Genomic DNA, 17,971 nt, shown 5'->3' on the forward strand with positions numbered 1-17,971 from the left:
TTTAATTAATCATATTACTGACATCTGTGCATGCCAAATTAGGTTTACAAAACTGGATTCAATCTTTTTTTATTGTAAATGCTGATTTTCTATATCTATAGAAAAATAGTTTGTACATTACTATTTGTTATAATTGAAAAATGTAAATGATTATATTCAGTGACTGCTATGCTGGTCCTGCCCTGATGATTTGATGATTTGACCAGGCAGGAGCAGCATTTGAAAAACTATTTATGCCACTCCAGCTGTTTGGGTTGTGTGCAATGTTGTAGGTTATGGCCCTACAGGGCTGTTGGTAAGGGGTTGATAGGGGTCAGCACTGCAGGTCCATTGCAAGGAGTAGTGCTGACCAGATTGGTGAAATTTAGTAGCAGGCAGGCAGCAAGTTTGAGTAGTTTCCACATGTTGCCATATGGTGGGCACAAGCCTGATGTTACAATCCCAAAACCAATCCCAATCCCAATCCCAATCTGAACCCGAGAACTTCACAGATATGAAAACCAACCAAAGCGAACTCCGATTGGCATAATGGTTAGCGTAGGTAGGGTGGCTGGGTGGCCCATAACAAAAGGATGTGACGATTGCTGGGAAAGATTGTTTTATTTTGTAAAAGGTGCTAAGAGCAAACTCTGGTCACTGTTCAGGTAAATCAATGGTAATCTGTTTACCTAAAATGAGGGTTCTGCTTTAAGTTGGATATACAGGTGAAACTAAAAATATTTGAATATCGTGCAAAAGTTCATTTATTTCAGTAATGCAACCTAAAAGGTGAAAATAATATAAGCGATAGACTCATTACATGTAAAGCAAGATAGTTCAAGCCGTGATTTGTCATAATTGTGATGATTCTGGCTTACAGCTCATGAAAACCCCAAATCCACAATCTCAGAAAATTAGAATATTGTGAAAAGGTGCAATATTCTAGGCTCAAAGTGTCCCACTCTAATCAGCTAATTAGGCCATAACAACTGCAAAGGGTTCCTGAGCCTTTAAATGGTCTCTCAGTCTGGTTCAGTAGGAATCGCAATCATGGGAAAGACTGCTGACCTGACAGTTGTGCAGAAAACCATCATTGACACCCTCCATAAGGAGGGAAAGCCTCAAAAGGTAATTGCAAAAGAAGTTGGATGTTCTCAAAGTGCTGTATCAAAGCACATTAATAGAAAGTTATGTGGAAGGGAAAAGTGTGGAAAAAAAAGGTGCACAAGCAGCAGGGATGACCACAGCCTGGAGAGGATTCACAAGGAGTGGACTGAGGCTGGAGTCAGTGCATCAATTGCCACCACACACAGACGGATCCTGGACATGGGCTTCAAATGTCGTATTTCTCTTGTCAAGCCGCTCCTGAACAACAAACAACGTCAGAAGCGTCTTACCTGGGCTAAAGAAAAACAGACCTGGTCTGTTGCTCTGTGGTCCAAAGTCCTCTTTTCTGATGAGAGCAATTTTTTCATCTCATTTGGAAACCAAGGACCCAGAGTATGGAGGAAGAAGTGTTGATTTGGGGAGCCATGTCACCTGCTGGTGTTGGTCCACTGTGCTTCATTAAGTTCAGGGTCAACGCAGTCGTCTACCAGGATATTTTGGAACACTTCATGCTTCCTTCCGCAGACTAGCTTTATGGGGATGCTAACTTCATTTTCCAGCAGGACTTGGCGCCTGCCCACACTGTGCTTGATTGGCCAGCAAATTCGCCTGACCTGAACCCCTTAGAGAATATATGGGGCATTGCCAAGAGAAAGATGAGAGACATGAGATCGAACAATGCAGAAGAGCTGAAGGCTGCTATTGAAGCATCCTGGTCTTCCATAACACCTCAGCAGTGCCACAGGCTGATAGCTTCCATGCCACGCCGCATTGAGGCAGTAATTGCTGCAAAAGGGGCCCAAACCAAGTACTGAGTACATATGCATGCTTATACTTTTCAGAGGTCTGATATTGTTCTATGTACAATCCTTGTTCCTTGTTTTATTGATTGCATGTAATATTCTAATTTTCTGAGATTGTGGATTTGGGGTTTCATGAGCTGTAAGCCATAATCATCACAATTATGACAAATCACGGCTTGAACTATCTTGCTTTGCATGTAATGAGTCTATCTCCTATATTAGTTTCACCTTTTAAGTTGCATTACTGAAATAAATGAACTTTTGCACGATATTCTAATTTTTTGAGTTTCACCTGTACAGTACATGAATTAAATTTCAGCCCAGTCCTGCGACCTGTTCAAAACTTGAGCCATGATTGGACATGCCAACCACAGTTTCAAATGAAAAATGAATGGAGCCAGGTGGAAAAAGGCAGCCAAATAATGATTGCAGCCAATCAGCTTCAGTCACTGTTTGTGTGTCCTGTCAGCTGTCAGAATACAATATCCAGCAGTGGAAGATTCATCCATCTACGTTGTTTAGCACAGATGGGAGAATCTATGGAATTTTCTCAGTCGGTAGGCTGGGGGTTTCAGTTGTATTGCAGCTGCATGTTCACTGATATTAATTTAGTAAAATGTATGGTTATCTGTAAGCTGTTTTGCCCACCTTTCCCATGCAGTTTAGGCATCTTTATCTGATTGCTCTGAATTAATCCATTTGCAACATGGATGAGGCAGAGAGGTGTGTCAGGCTGTTGTCGGGCATATTTTTACCAGGCTTTTTTGTGCTATTGGCGCAGAAAAGGCTTCTTTCTGGCAAATTGACCATGCAGCTCATGTTTGTTCAAGTATTGCCGTATTGTGCTTCTTAAAAACAACCACGCTGTCTTTTTCCAGAGAAGCCTGTATTTCGCCAGAGGTTACCTGTAGGTTTTTCTTTGTATCCAAAACAATTCTTCTGGCAGTTCTTTCTTGGTCTACCTGACCTTGGCTTGGTATCAAGAGATCCCCAAACTTTCCACTTCCTAATAAGTGATTGAACAGTACTGACTAGCATATTCAAGCCAATGGATATCTCTTTATATCCCTTTCCATCTTATATAAAGTCCCATTGCCTTGTTACGCATGTCTTTTGACAGTTCGTTTTGCTCACCATGGCTCAGTATCTAGCCTGCTCAGTGCATCCATGTGAGAGCTGACAAACTCATTGACTATTTATACACACACTAATTTCAATTTAAAAAGTAACAGATGTGGGAAAATTACTTTTAATTGCCATTTTATGTGTCACCTTGTGTGTCTGTACTAGAGATGAGCGAATTATTCAAAAATTCGATTCGGCTGATTCGCCGAATTTGCGGAATAAATTTGATTCGATGCGAATTTATTCGCTGCGAATTTAACTTATTAAAAGGGTTTCTAGGCTTCAGAGAGCCTTTATATTAGTGCAGAACACTGTACCTTTAATTTAAATGCCCTTGGAGTCTGCTGGGGAAGAGAAATAATACTTATAATTACAATGTGAAAATGATATCCTAAAACACCCTTACACCTATACTAATTCGAAATTGGAAAAAACTTTCAACCCTTGAAAGCTTGAACTTAAATAAATAGGTCCAAAGAAAATCTACCCTCTTTAAACAAATAATCTACCTATATGTGCAACAACAAAATTATCCCCATATAATTATATGCATAAACTGACACAAAATCATAAAGTCCAGTGTCTCATTGATCCAAAACCAAATCATAAAAGTCCAGTGTCTCGATAAAGAATAATAGAAAAAAAGTTGTATTTCTTGCAGTGTTGATTGTGAAAAAACCTCAAAAGTAAAGAAACTCACAATAGTGCATTACCATAATATAATCAGAAGAGAAAAAAAAAAAAAAAATTATATATATATACACATACATGCACACATAAATGTGTATCATAAAATTGTGCAACTTTTAAGTGATATAAAATAGTGAAACACTTGTGAAAACCTTCCAAAAAAGGTAATAAAACACTCGTGCTCAAAAAATTATAAAATCCTGAAGTGATCCACTCAGTGAGATTCCTACCCACACGTGACACTTCTAGTGAGTAAGGCCAATATACCCTTACCAACAGTAGAAAGAACCCACGCCTTGATCATATATTATGTAGAAATCCTCCAAAGGAACTTTATCCTCCTCTCCTCCTTCACTTTTTGTTAGGGTAATGTTAAAATGTCATTCACATTCATAGGTCTATAAAGCATGACGTACCTCCATATATATTCAGAGTAATATCATTTTAATGAATCTGCTTGCATATTGAATTAAAAATAAGCAGTTTGGACAAACCCCACTCTGTGGGGATTACCAGGCAGTTCCCACAGTTTCCCAGGCAGTTCACACAAAAATATCCAGCGATTCCCCAACAAAGATGGCCGCTGTGACACTTCCGGTTCCTGCTCCTTGCGTATAACGTTGGGGAATCGCTGGATATTTTTGTGTGAACTGCCTGGGAAACTGTGGGAAGCCGACCCGAATATAAGCCGAGGTACCTAATTTTACCACAAAAAACTGGGAAAAACTATTGACTCGAGTATAAGCCGAGGGTGGGAAATGAGGCACCTACTAGTCAATGTAAAAAATTGGTGTCAGTGGGAGGAATAGTGCCCCATCATTGGTGTCAGTGGGAGGAATAGTGCCCCATCATTAGTATCAGTGGGAGGAATAGTGCCCCATCATTGGTGTCAGTGGGAGGAATAGTGCCCCATCATTGGTATCAGTGGGAGGAATAGTGCCCCATCATTGGTGTCAGTGGGAGGAATAGTGCCCCATCATTGGTGTCAGTGGGAGGAATAGTGCCCCATCATTGGTATCACTGGGAGGAATAGTGCCCCATCGTTGGTGTCAGTGGGAGGAATAATGCCCCATCATTAGTATCATTGGGAGGAATAGTGCCCCATCATTGGTGTCAGTGGGGGGGAGGAATAGTGCCCCATCGTTGGTGTCAGTGGGAGGAATAATGCCCCATCATTAGTATCAGTGACACCAATGATGCGGCACTATTCCTCCCACTGACACCAATGACACTTGCTGACCCCTGTTGCAGTATGGTGCTGCTGCAGCCAGCATATGTGGTTGCAGCAGCACCTCTGCACTGCACACTTACCGGCTTTTCCCTCACTCGATTTTCGCGGGTCCGCTCAGCTCCGCCTCCTCGCCCGTGATTGGCCGCCTGTGTACCTTTCCTGAGCTACAGTTCTGGCGGCCAATCACCAGTGAGGAGGCGGAGCCGAGCGGCAGGAGTGAGGGAGTAGCCGGAGTGACGGAAGGAGCAGCGCTTCCTGGATGGATTATCGGGAGCCAGGTAAGAGACAGCAGCCCTCTGCCCACCCCTGTACGCGCCCCCCCTTGACGGAGCCTCGCTATCTGCAGATGTTGACTCGAGTATAAGCCGAGGGGGGCGTTTTTCAGCACAAAAAATGTGCTGAAAAACTCGGCTTATACTCGAGTATATACGGTATGTGATAATAAATGGCTTCATATGATCACTATCCTTAAATAAAAGACTGTTTGTTTTTTTTGCATGAACAGTCATATTTTCAATGTAAATGCCAAAATTTCATGATTTCTGCCAGTGTATGCAAACTTTTGAGGATAACTGTATGTTTAATATTAGTGCCAATAAATGAGGGTTGTTTGGCAGATGAATGCTGTTGCTGAAGGATGATTTTGTTCCCGATTTCTGTCTTAAGAGTTAAAATCATTAATGTCACAAAGTGGGCAGCTCTAGAGCTTTTCTTTCTCAGAATATTAACCTGTTCAGGGGAACTGATGGCTAGTTGTGATCTGCACCCTATGCTGACCTGAATGACATGGAATGGTTGTTACATATTTATTTTGCTAGGTTGCAGCACGTCCCCCAATGACATTTCACTACAGCATAGCACTCTGCCAGATAAGCTGCTAGTTAGCTAAGGTAAATGTAGTTCTTGTAGTTCTGCTGTAATTAGTTGAGCAGCTTGTGATATTATGGTCTGTTCTGTGTCTCTCTGGTTGCAGATTTGACTGCTTCTCTCGGCCTTCTGGAGGGCTCTGGAATGTGATGGGCTGGGACAGTCAAATAAACAGCCTTACTATTTATGTGGCCCAGACAATCCCTGGGGGAGTGTTCCCATAAGTAATCTGAGGCCTGGAGGAGAGGGATTCTTGTCCAGGAAGAGAGATTTCCAGCTTGAAGGGCAGCTGCCCTTCTGGGCAGTCCAGCTGTGCTTTTTTTATCTGCTTATCGGAGTCCCAGTTGGGTTAGCGGGGGAAGCTATTCTGCTGAACTTTGCTGGAGCTGATCAAGGGATTTCTCTGGGGATCTGGTCTGAGGAGTCCATGGGGGACATTTCTGGCTGATATTGGAAGGAGGCATCCAAATATCCAGAGACATTTGTGAATACAGTCCGGTGTGTGAGATCCCAGGGTCTGTGTGCTGTTACTAGTCCACATGCATAAGTGTCAGCTTGTTCTTAAAGAATATTTAAATCCAACATTTTGCATTCCTGATATGTGCTTGCTGTACCGTGTACTTGTATGAAAAAGTATCCAGTTCTCTTTGTATTGCTCCCTTTGTGTGAAATCCCTGGTGTTCCTGCCAGTTACTTTGCTTTCCTATCGAAAATGGTCCAGAGCACAGCATGGTCATTTCTCTGCTGGGAACTCAATGTGCTCTCCCTCCAATGATCAGACTTTAACCGCCCCCCTGCACAGCCATTCACTGAGTTGGTTAACCAGTGTGCTGTTGTTTCTCCTCCCCCAGCTCTCTATGCAGTTGAGAACAGAGGGAATGTGATCACTTATAAAAAAAAAAAATTTTTTTAATATCTATACACAAAATGTTCATTTCTGTGTTAAATTGTATGTGTTGTAGAAGGTGAGGGTTTACATACATTTAAAAGGTGGACATTTCTTATGGTGTCTCTGTGTAGTTTAGTCCATTATTTGCTGCTGCAATGTCTGTTTTAGGAAGCTCTGAGAAAGAAACAAGTGTCCTCAAGTTACTAATTGTCTCTACAGGAGTATCTCACAGTTACCCTGCACCCATATAAAACATCAAGAAAGGATACTCCTAGACGGATCATTGAGCCAGAAAAGTGACTATTTGCCTGGCTGCATATACATTTGCTTGGGAAAGAATCTAGGGACTGCTCAGCAGGTCCTTTTGGGGGGCAGACAAGAACTCAGATAGCATAGGTTGTGTGTGTTCTGTGAAAGTGAGGACTGTAATCACAGACAACCCCCCTGAGAGTATTTAGAATTATTATTATTATTATTATTATTATACAGGAATGAGTTTATCTTCTTCATGGAGACTTTCTTTAGCACACAGGTAGCCCCAGGAGGGTACTCCTAATTTTCTTTATTCACATACATATTATTCTGTTTTCTCTGCAGATACCTGGTGACAGGGCCCCGACTATGGAGAATTGGAGCAAAGGAAACTGTAGTCGTTCAGGCTTTTGGGCAAAAGGAAAATTTACAAATAAAAATTTCATTGCTCAGTTTTCCAGATAAAAGAACCACGTATGCAGTGCAGAGCCTTGATCTGACCAAAGCCAACAACTTCCAAGGGCTGGTCAACCTCCAGGTATGTGTGGGCTCTGTTCTTTATAACAAACAGACTCAGTTGATTTGATGTACACAGTAGGGCTGCTGATTAACCTAAATCCACTTCCCAGATGTTTAGTTGCCAGTATTCCATCTTCTGACAAGCTCTAAATTGGTGAATGTACAGCCAGTGTGTTCCTACGTTACAGTGCCACCATGTCTCTGGGCCCACTGCAGTCCCCACCCTCAAAGTTCAACATAAGAGGCTTACAAACAGGCTTAAGAGGTTACATTGTATTACAACAGAAGAATGCAGCCCTACACCAGAAGCACTGTGAAAAGCCTGCTGAACTTGCTGCCATGTATTACTCATATTAAGGTGACCTGAGAGGACTTTAGCCAAGTTATCAGGTGAATGTGTGAACCAGTAATTGGTTGCACTTGGCTATTACAGATATTAATTCAAATATGATTATATTTCATATATTGCTCTCCATTTCCTGTTTTCTGCAGATTCAGCCAAAGGATTTACCACGGAAAGATGGTGTAATGCAGTATGTTTACCTTCAAGCACAATCAAAATCTTTCACCAAAGAGGAAAAAGTGGCAGTTACTTACCAGAATGGATTCCTATTCATCCAGACTGACAAAGCTGTCTACACACCTGACCAATCCGGTAACATCATGAAACGCTCCTCTCGCCTAAAGGGAACCTTCTAGATATTCTGCTCTGTTATATTTTTACTGCATATGTACACAGGGCAGCCATGTTTACTTATTTTGTATGCAGGCTGTACATTCTGCTTTGTGATTATACTTTTTTGATCATCTGATTGGTGCTGATTTTATTTGGTGGTCTACAAATAACCATTACAGGTCTGTGTGTAGACACCCGGCTCTAAGCAGGAGTAACTAATTAAGTTTAGCTTGCTGGGTTGTAATCAACCTGAGCTGAATTTAAAGTTTTGCTTTCTGTTCATTTCCCCTACGTTCTAGTTATTGTTTGCTTCTGCCTTCTGCTGGAATATGTCTTAGGCAGTAGTGTAAGGCTCCATGTACACGAAACCTACCCTAACCGCGGAAAACCGCAAATCATGGCTAAACCGTGGCAAAACACACCAACCGCAGTGCAGGGATTTGGCCACAATTTTGCCACGGTTTGCATTTTCCCGCGGTCGCGGAACGCGATACTTCCGCATTCAGGACAGGGAGGTTTAACCTCACCTAAACGCGGCAGCTCCTAAACTCTGCTAAAAGCCTTATGTGTACATGGACACATAGGCTTTTATGGAGTTGAGTTTAGGAGCTTTGGCAAAAAAATGCCAAAAGCTCCTAAACTCGAGTTTAGGAGCTGCTCGTGTAAATGAAGCCTTAGATAATCCAATAATCAGGGTTATAAATATTAATATCTTCCTGGCCAACCACTGGCAGGTTTAATACAAGTGGTGCATGCTGGGGGATGGTATATTTAGGAGAATCTTCTGAAAGCTCTCTTACCTCCTAGGCACTGCCTGAAGAAGGTGTGTGCTGTTGGATCCTCTCTAGGTAGCAGGTTTGGGAGGTCACATACATATGCTTAGAGAAAGATAATCCCAAACCTTGGGTTTAAAACTTGCACTGCTTGGCTGGAGGGTCTGCCAAGGGGAAGTTAAGCTAAATTCTGTAATGGATCACCAGGGAGAGACTTTGTCTGCCGAAGAGTGTTCTAAAGAGCTAGAAGGCCCCTTGACCTTAAAGAGAGTTTCATCTTTTGCATTCATATTTGTAAAAAACCCACTATATGTTTGTTATGTGTTTCCATTCACACAGCATACCTAAAAAAGATTTTAAAAAATATGTCTTACCTTATAGATGTTTTTATGTAGAAGGTGTCATGACTGTTTCCAAGAATTTCTGGACAGTCTCAATAAATTATTCTGGCTGGTCTCTGCTGAACTGGCTGAAGTTTGATCCATCTTTGGCCAGCTTGAGCTATAGCAAAAGGGCAGTTTCTACATTTTTAACACTTTTGTAGGACAGATACATGGTTATTTACTAAAACTGGTGCATGGAAAATCTGGTGCAGCTCTGCATAGAAACCAATCAGCTTCCAGGTTTTGTTGTCAAATTCTAATTGAACAAGCTGAAGTTAGAAGCTGATTGGCTACCATGCACGGCAGCACTAGATTCTTAGTACACCAATTTTAGTAAATCTTCCCCATAGTGTTCAAATCTATTTTATAGCTGATAATAAAGAATTGTGAACACAAAGCAGACAGGATTAAATATGGTGAAGTGGTTCTAAAGTCTCAAGGCTTTTTAACTTCATGCATTCTATCTTCCCCATCCCCCTCAGTCCTTACCTGAGCCCCCTCCAGAAATGTTCACAAAAGCCTCAGCTGTATGGGGACTCTCCCTCCTGATTGGCTGAGAGAGCAGCAGGAGCCTGTTGGTAGGAGCCCATGGGCTCACGCTGCTTCAATCACAGCCAATGAGGAGAGATCAGGGGCAGGGCCAAGCCACTGCTGTGTCTTATGAATGCATAGAGCAGCAGCTCAGAAGTGAGCACGTAGTGGTTCCCCCCAGGGCAAGCAGCTTTCCCTGAGGACACTGCTGAAGGGGGAGGGGCCAGAGCATCAGCGAGGGACCTGACAAGAAGAGGTTCAGGGCAGCTGTGTGCAAAACTACTGCACAGAGCAGGTAAGCATGACATTTTTGTTATTTTATTAAAAAAAAAACAAAGCTTTAGTATCACTTTAAACATTACTCCACAGTCCCCATCAGCAATTTCTTTTTCTATGTTATGCTGTGATCATGAGAACATGTAACTAATATAAAGTAGGTGTTATCACAGTTCGGCTGCAAAAGTGGAAATACACTTTAAGGAAAGGGAACAATGGCTACTGGAAACATCTAAACTAAAGTGAGGACTTATGAGGCAGTTACCCTCCAAAGGAGGGAGGCAAAAGGTCAAAATTGGAGAAGGTTAGAAGAAGGGAGTGAAAGTATAAGAGTCCTTACAAGGGGCAAAGTGTAGAAACACTCACCTCTTTGGAGGTAGCCAGCCGCCCCTGCCTTTATTATAATGGTATAATGTTAAAGTTGGGAGCTCATGGTATACATGGGATCAGCACTAATTTAGATAGGTTGATGTTTCATTATGTCTAATTAAGAATCTGTTTATTAAGGTGATTTAAAGGATAATAAAGCTGTGGCCTTGTCCTTCCAGCAATAGTTTGTCTTGAGTGTTATTTTGTAGAAGGCAAGGCCACACAGAAAAAGGTTTTGAAAATGTGCCACAAAAGGTTGGTACACCAATGTTTCTCAGCTGCCAAGGGGAATACTTGAACACTGTAGTACATCTGGTGGTTCGTCTAGTGAGTATAGGGCTACAACTGCTTACAGATGGAAGAATATATGGTGCTGCTCCAGTTTAATTTTTTTTTCTGTACAGCTGTAGGTAGAGGGTTTGTTGTTTTTCATTTGTCCTAATATTCAGTGTGCTGATCTCAAGCTTAAAGGTTCTGTCTGTATAACTGGAAGCAGTATTTGGAGTGCATGATTCATACTGTAGGCTGAGGTACCTTTTGACCTTAACCTTCTATTCCTAGAGTTTATTGGTTCCTAATAAACCTTCTAAATTGTTAAAAAGTGACTGGTGCCCATCTATTTTCATTCTCACTACACATCAAGAATGCAACCCTGAGGTGAAATATCAGACAATCTGACCTCTGACATTTCCTACTAGTAGGATAGGGGGGTGCTATATGTGTATGAAATACAATGATAAAAATAAGCAGCAGGTACTGTATGTAGAAAAGTGAAAGTCAAATAGAAAGTGACTTGCTGGTGATTACAATGACAACGCACAATGTGGGTAAAAACGGAGCTCCACCAAAAAGGAGAAGTTTCACTTTAAGGACTGCTCCCCAGCTCTCCATTAAGGATTTGCACCTTTGGGGGATGGGGGGGGGGGGGCAGGTATCCAAATTTGACAGGGTGATCGGAAGAGGAAGGTGTCCTCCCTCCCTGTAGTCTTTTGGGACACGTGACAGGTCCCAGAAGACTACAGGTCCATTCATGAAGTGCAGCACTACTCGCGCATGGGCAGTGGGTACCCGGTTGTGAAGCCGCATGCTGTCAGAGCCGGGTGCCCACACTGAAGATGCCGGCCTCCTGGAATACAGGACGGCCGTTGAAAAGGGCTGTGGGGGACACACCACGGGACCGAGGGACAGGTAAGTGGCTGTTTTTTAAAAGTCAGCAGCTACAGTTTTTGTAACTGCTGACTTTTATTTTTTGACAGGGTGAGTGGAACTCCACTTGCAGCCACCACATCCCAGGACTGGTAAGCTGTAATATATTACATTTTTGTTATTATGTTTAAATATGCTTTAGGATGAACACAACATAGATAATCCCTTACACATGGGAGATTTACCAAAGTGTGAAGTGAGGTGAAGGAACACAAAGTACTCCCATGTTTGCTTCAAGCATCCAACCAAAAAAGGAATTTTCCCCAACTTATGACTTATGATTTTTCTAAAATGCGAACAGGTTCTCTTGGTTTCATTTTTCCTCAATTCTCCCTTTAGTAAATCAGGTCCATAGACAAGTTAGAGATACCCATAATGTCTATGTTATATATCCACAGTGAAGATCCGGGTCTATTCCATGGATGAAGAGCTGAGACCAGCCCGCCGCAGAGTCACTCTAACTTTCATGGTAAATCATCATGTTGTCTTTATTCAGCTTATTGAAAACATAAGCAGTTTTATTAGACCTGTCCGACCTGTTAGTGTCCCCTCCACAGTGTGCCTCGGGAAGACATGCAAGAGCACATAAGTGCAACATGCAAGGGAAGACAGCGGTGACATTTGTTTGCATCGCAGTGCAAACCTATGCTGCAGGTCACCTAAACCTATTGCTAAAGCTTGATGAAGCCTTTCTAAAGCATATTTATAGCTGCAGCCAGCACTTCCATTAAATGGAATGATAGACACATAGATAGATTTTATAAATATATACGTTTATTATTTACATTATATTAATAAACATTTAATACATGACAGTTCCAAAGCCATATGGTTTATATTACAAAACAACACAGCAGAAGCACCTTACTTCCTGGCTTTGGCTGACTGAAACCTTCACAAAAAGCCTTCCAATAATAGAGGACTCACTGCTCTGACTTATTCCCGTGTGTGTGTGTGTGAATTTCATCCTGAGCTAATGAACTCTGTAAGCAACAAGCACTTTACTACAAAGAAGCAATAGGGAGAAGTCTGCAAAATGTAAAAATAGACCTAAAGCTCACCTACCGGCTGAAAAGGAGAATGCATGCTCAATGGCAGCATACCTCCAGTCTGTTAAATTCTCTTTAAAATAATTGTGTTTATAATTTAATCAACAGGATCCTGAGAAAGTGAAAATGGACATAATAACACAAGACGATGTCACAGGTGTCATTTCATTCCCAGATTTCAAGATTCCAGCCAATCCCAGGTGAATATCTTACCATCATCTGCTCATGAAGATTCAGAAATTTAATTTCATAGAAATAATGTATTTTCATCAGACCTGTAAATCTACATAACAAGTTACCATGTAAAAGGTTACCTAGTGTGCATAAATTCCAGTATCTGTACAAAACTAGAGATATTACACTGGCCATTTTTGGTTAAAGGTTCGTATACACATTGGATGATCCTCTTCTGAACTTTCTCATCATGGTCTGATCAACAGTTGTCATTTAGGACACATTATGAGAGGTGTACCAAAAAGAACCAAAACACTGTTCAATAAACCAGAAATTCCTTTTAAATGGCTCTACTGTGCTTTGCACTGGCTCACTGGGCTGGTTGCTACTTCCTTCTTGCCCACTACACAATAATCTGTTGGGTTATACTTTTGTGTAGCTAATTTAATAAGGCAATTCAGGTAAGTTTGCAAATGTGAGCTTTTGTTTGCTGTTGCTATCCCCTGAGGCTTCGGCCTGTCTTACCAATTTCCATGCTCTGCCTTTGCTTGAAAAAGCTATCTGTGAAAGTTGTTACTGTGTATCAGAGAAAATATCCCTGCCATCTCTTTAAATGTGTGTACTGCTCACCCAGTTACATTCTGCTCCTATCATATTATACTAAAGAAATGTGTGAATAGCTGTTTAAAAAAAAAAAAAGGCCACCTACCTTGGGTGGCACCCCCCAAATCCTGAAAAATAGTCCTTCAGCGTGCAGGGATGTTTGCTATTTGGCCAACACATCTGAATAGGACATTGTGCTACAAATATATATTTCAAATGGGGGAAGGGGTTGCTGCTGATAAGGTTCAATGACCTTCGATAAGTAATTTGTGAAGGGGGCACTCAGCTATGGATGGACTCTGGTCAGCACTACCTTCTTTAGTTCAGCACTAAGATCCCTCCAACATAGTTCGGGCTCTGTTCCTCACACTTTGTACCTTTTGGTGTTTTTTAAAGTGTATGTAAAGGTTGAGTTTTTTGTTTTTGCTGTCTGAGATGCCATTTGGGAGATTCACTTCTCTATTTGTCCTGGTGAAAATTGTCACAAGACAGAAAGTGAGGGGAAGTCCAAACAATTTGAGTTGTCATCAGAGCAAGGGTGAGGTAAAATACTCCAAATGGGAGAAATATCCCTATGACAATTCTTGAAGTTGGGAATTCACTTTGTAAAGATTCCTTCTCATTTGCTGTTGCATCTCATGACAGGAAGTGAGGGAAAATCTCCCCAATGAGACATAGCCTGAAGAAAGGAATTTAACATAGAGTTTAATCTTTGGCCCTACATACCCTTTAATTATGGAAATGTACAGAACACATACAGTTGTGACCAAAATTATTCAACCCCCACTGAAATTGAGTGTTTTGGCCAGTTTGACATTGCTTTTGATCATTCAGTCATCTTGCTTACATTTACATTAAAGAGGCACTTGTAGGTCAGACAAATATAACATAACAGTTATAATGAAATAACCACAAATGTCTTTTCTGTGCTCACAGCATTATCAGTTTTATTCAACCCCCAAGTGACATTCAATCTTAGTACTTAGTACAGCATCCTTTTACAGTTATAACAGCTTTTAAACGTGAAGCATAGCTTGACACAAGTGTCTTGCAGCGATCTACGGGTATCTTCGCCCATTCTTCATGGGCAAAGGCCTCCAGTTCAGTCACATTCTTAGGCTTGCGCACTGCAACTGCTTTCTTTAAGTCCCACCAGAGGTTCTCAATCGGATTTAAGTCTGGTGACTGCGATGGCCACTCCAAAATGTTCCAGCCTTTCCTCTGCAACCATGCTCTAGTGGACTTGGAGGTATGCTTGGGATCATTGTCCTGTTGAAAGGTCCAACGTCTCCCAAGCCTCAGGTGTGTGACGGACTGCATCACGTTTCCATCCAATATCTCCTGGTACTGAAGAGAATTCATGGTACCTTGCACACGCTGAAGCTTCCCTGTACCTGCAGAAGCAAAACAGCCCCAAAGCATGATTGACCCTCCACCATGCTTCACAGTAGGCAAGGTGTTCTTTTCATCATAGGCCTTGTTCTTCCTCCTCCAAACATAGCGTTGATCCATGGGCCCAAACAGTTCTAATTTTGTTTCATCAGTCCACAGAACACTATCCCACAACTTTTGTGGTTTGTCCACATGGCTTTTGGCATACTGCAGTCGACTCTTCTTATTCTTTGGAGACAGCAAGGGGGTACGCCTGGGAGTTCTGGCACGGAGGCCTTCATTACGCAGTGTGCGTCTTATTGTCTGGGCTGAAACTTCTGTACCCACATCTGACAAATCTTTTCTCAGTTCCTCAGCAGTCACACGGGGACTTCTCTCCACTCTACGCTTCAGGTAGCGCACAGCAGTCGAAGTCAGCATCTTCTTTCTGCCACGACCAGGTAGCGTTTCAACAGTGCCCTTTGCCTTGAATTTGCGAATGATGCTTCCTAAGGTGTCTCTTGGTATGTTTAACATCTTTGCAATCTTCTTATAGCCATTGCCCTTCCTGTGAAGAGAAATCACCTCTTCTCTTGTCTTCCTGGACCATTCTCTTGCCTTCACCATGTTTGTAACCACACCAGTAAATGTCTAGAAGGAGCTGAGTATCACAGTCATTTTAAAGCTGCCTAATTGGTGCTTATTATGCTTGATTGCTGCTCGGTGACATCCACAGGTGTTTTCAATACCTGATGGAAAGCACCTGTATGAACCTCTGTTCTTCAGAGTGGTAGTCTTTAAGGGGTTGAATAATTGTGGCAATGAAGAAACCACATAAGAACCATTTACTACTGTATTACATAAACAATTGATGTCATTTTAGTTGCATTTGGGTAGTTACAACGTCCTTGTAGGATTTGATTCTGAATACAATTCCAAATGTACACTATAGTCCCTAAACCCCTTTACAGCATTGGGGGTTGAATAATTTTGGTCACAACTGTACATGCTGAAAATGTTTGTTTTCCTGCACAGATATGGCTTGTGGACAATAGAAGCTGCCTACGAATCCGACTTTGTAACCTCCAGTGTGGTGAAGTTCGAAGTAAAGGAATACGGTATTTTATCTCTGAGAATCCTTTTAAATTAGAACTCCACCATCCCAAAAGGATCACAAACTTCCTGTGTGCTGAAACATCATATCTTTCATTCTGGGGTTATAGGAGTGGGGGGGGTAAGCAATCTAGTTTTCCTTGCTTATACAACATTTGTTTAGAAGCTAATGTGAGCTGCACTGCACACGACTGTAAGTCAGATTTTTTCAACCAGGGTGCCTTCAGTTTTCTTCAGGGGTGCCTTGGTAAAATGTCTAAAAATTGCCCAAAAATTGTATATAAGCCAGTGGGTGGATCAACCCTGCTTTTTACTTATACAAAGCCACAGGTTTTCATTGGGCACCAATACAACCTTCTAGCTGCCTGTGTCCTAACTACCACTGATGCAATGAGGACATAGGCGGCCTGCACAGCATCCTTTTTGCCCCTTCTCTTCCAATCTCCATCAGTACTGGGGTAACCTTAGCTTCGTGAAGGAGAGAAAATGAGGGAGGAGAAAAACACTGGAACACTAGTCAGTACCAGTGTGCAAAGGTGTATATGCTTTGGAAGAATAAATCACCTATAATGTCGCATGTCCTATGTGTGTGGATGTTGTTGCATTATGTAAAACTATCAGTTCTTTTGTTTTTTACATTTTAGAATGCAACAAGATTGTGCATAATTTTAAAAGGCACCTTGACTAAAAAAAAGTTGAGAAAAACTAAGTTACAGTCAAGTCAAGGAGATTCCAATGACCATTATGTACAGATGAAATAGTGGAGTAGGCAGGACATGCAAGGGGAAAAAGGAAAGTAATAAATATAATGAGCAGCATGAATAAGGGGAGCATCAGCTTTAATTACAACCAATAACATTATATAATCCTTCTTCAAATTATTCTCCTATCACTGCTCTGCCCTAACATGTCTTTTTATGTCTTGCAGTTCTGCCAAGGTTCTTTGTCACCATTGAACCCCAACACAACTTTATCAGCTATGACACTTTCAAGGATTTCTCTGTCACTGTAAAAGCAAAGTAGGTTGTAACATTGTAATATTGTTTTATCATTATAGGCAATCGAGACAAAGAATAGCTACACTGATTCCCACAGCAATCTGATGTCATTTTCTCAGTTCAAGTTAGAGAATGAAAGTAAAGTTCTAAACATATAACAAACAAAATTACTGCATTTAGGCCCAATTCCCACCCAAGCATTTTGTAGCTGGAAGCTACAAAAAGCTCAACATGAAAAATCCAATTGTTTTCAAAGACCCCAGTTCACACTTGAGCATTGAGGAGCCTTGTGAAAAAGTATAGGAACTTCTTTTCAGGCGTTTTTGATCTCATAGACCTCAATGGGTCCCTGAAAAATGCAGATAAATGCGTGTTTTGCATTTTTTTTACAGATGTTCCTTTAATTAAATTTTATGGTGCAAAATGCATGATGCTGCCCCAAAGAAGCTCCTGTAGTACACATTGGGTAGATTTACTAAAACTGGAGCACTCAGAATCTGGTGCAGCTGTGCATGGTAGCCAATCAGCTTCTAACTTCAGCTTGTTTAATTAAGCTTTGACAATAAAATGGGGGAGCTGATTGGTTTCTATGCAGAGTTGCACCTAATGTTCCAGTTTTAGTAAATAACTCCTATTGCTCCTAAAGCGCATGACAAAATGTGCAAAAAACACAAAAACTTTAAAATTTCCCGACTACGCTATGCTCAAGTGTGAATGTAGCCTTGTTTCCAGTATATGCAATCATACACATCTTACCTTTCTCTGATATATATGGCACCAGATGCACTGCAGTCTGTAGCACAAGGCTCAGGAATACATGGTCATTTACAAACACTGTGAGGTCCTTGTTGTTCCTGACCTCGGTGTCTTAATGTGCACACAAGAGTTTACTGTTTTCACAAAAAGCCTGGTTAAGTTTGAACAGAAACTTGGGATATATTACTGCAGTTTTTATCCACTAACATTCACTTTATAAGCTGTGGTTTC

At 41.5% G+C, this 17,971-nt stretch overlaps 1 protein-coding gene across 1 annotated transcript in view; it reads left to right on the plus strand.

Annotated features, from left to right (window-relative positions):
* The window catches only part of C5 (complement C5), a 98,557-nt gene that overhangs the window by 1,072 nt on the left and 79,514 nt on the right, over positions 1–17,971 (plus strand). Inside the window, exons 2-7 of the mRNA XM_089685259.1 lie at positions 7,289–7,481; positions 7,955–8,117; positions 12,075–12,145; positions 12,834–12,925; positions 15,909–15,991; positions 16,915–17,005. Of these exons, the coding sequence (XP_089541385.1) occupies positions 7,289–7,481; positions 7,955–8,117; positions 12,075–12,145; positions 12,834–12,925; positions 15,909–15,991; positions 16,915–17,005 (693 nt within the window). The remainder of the gene's footprint in view (positions 1–7,288; positions 7,482–7,954; positions 8,118–12,074; positions 12,146–12,833; positions 12,926–15,908; positions 15,992–16,914; positions 17,006–17,971) is intronic.

This window comes from Staurois parvus, unplaced genomic scaffold (genome assembly GCF_062004578.1).
Source record: "Staurois parvus isolate SC_StPar_1 unplaced genomic scaffold, SC_StPar_1.0 ptg000365l, whole genome shotgun sequence".
NCBI lineage: Eukaryota > Metazoa > Chordata > Amphibia > Anura > Ranidae > Staurois > Staurois parvus.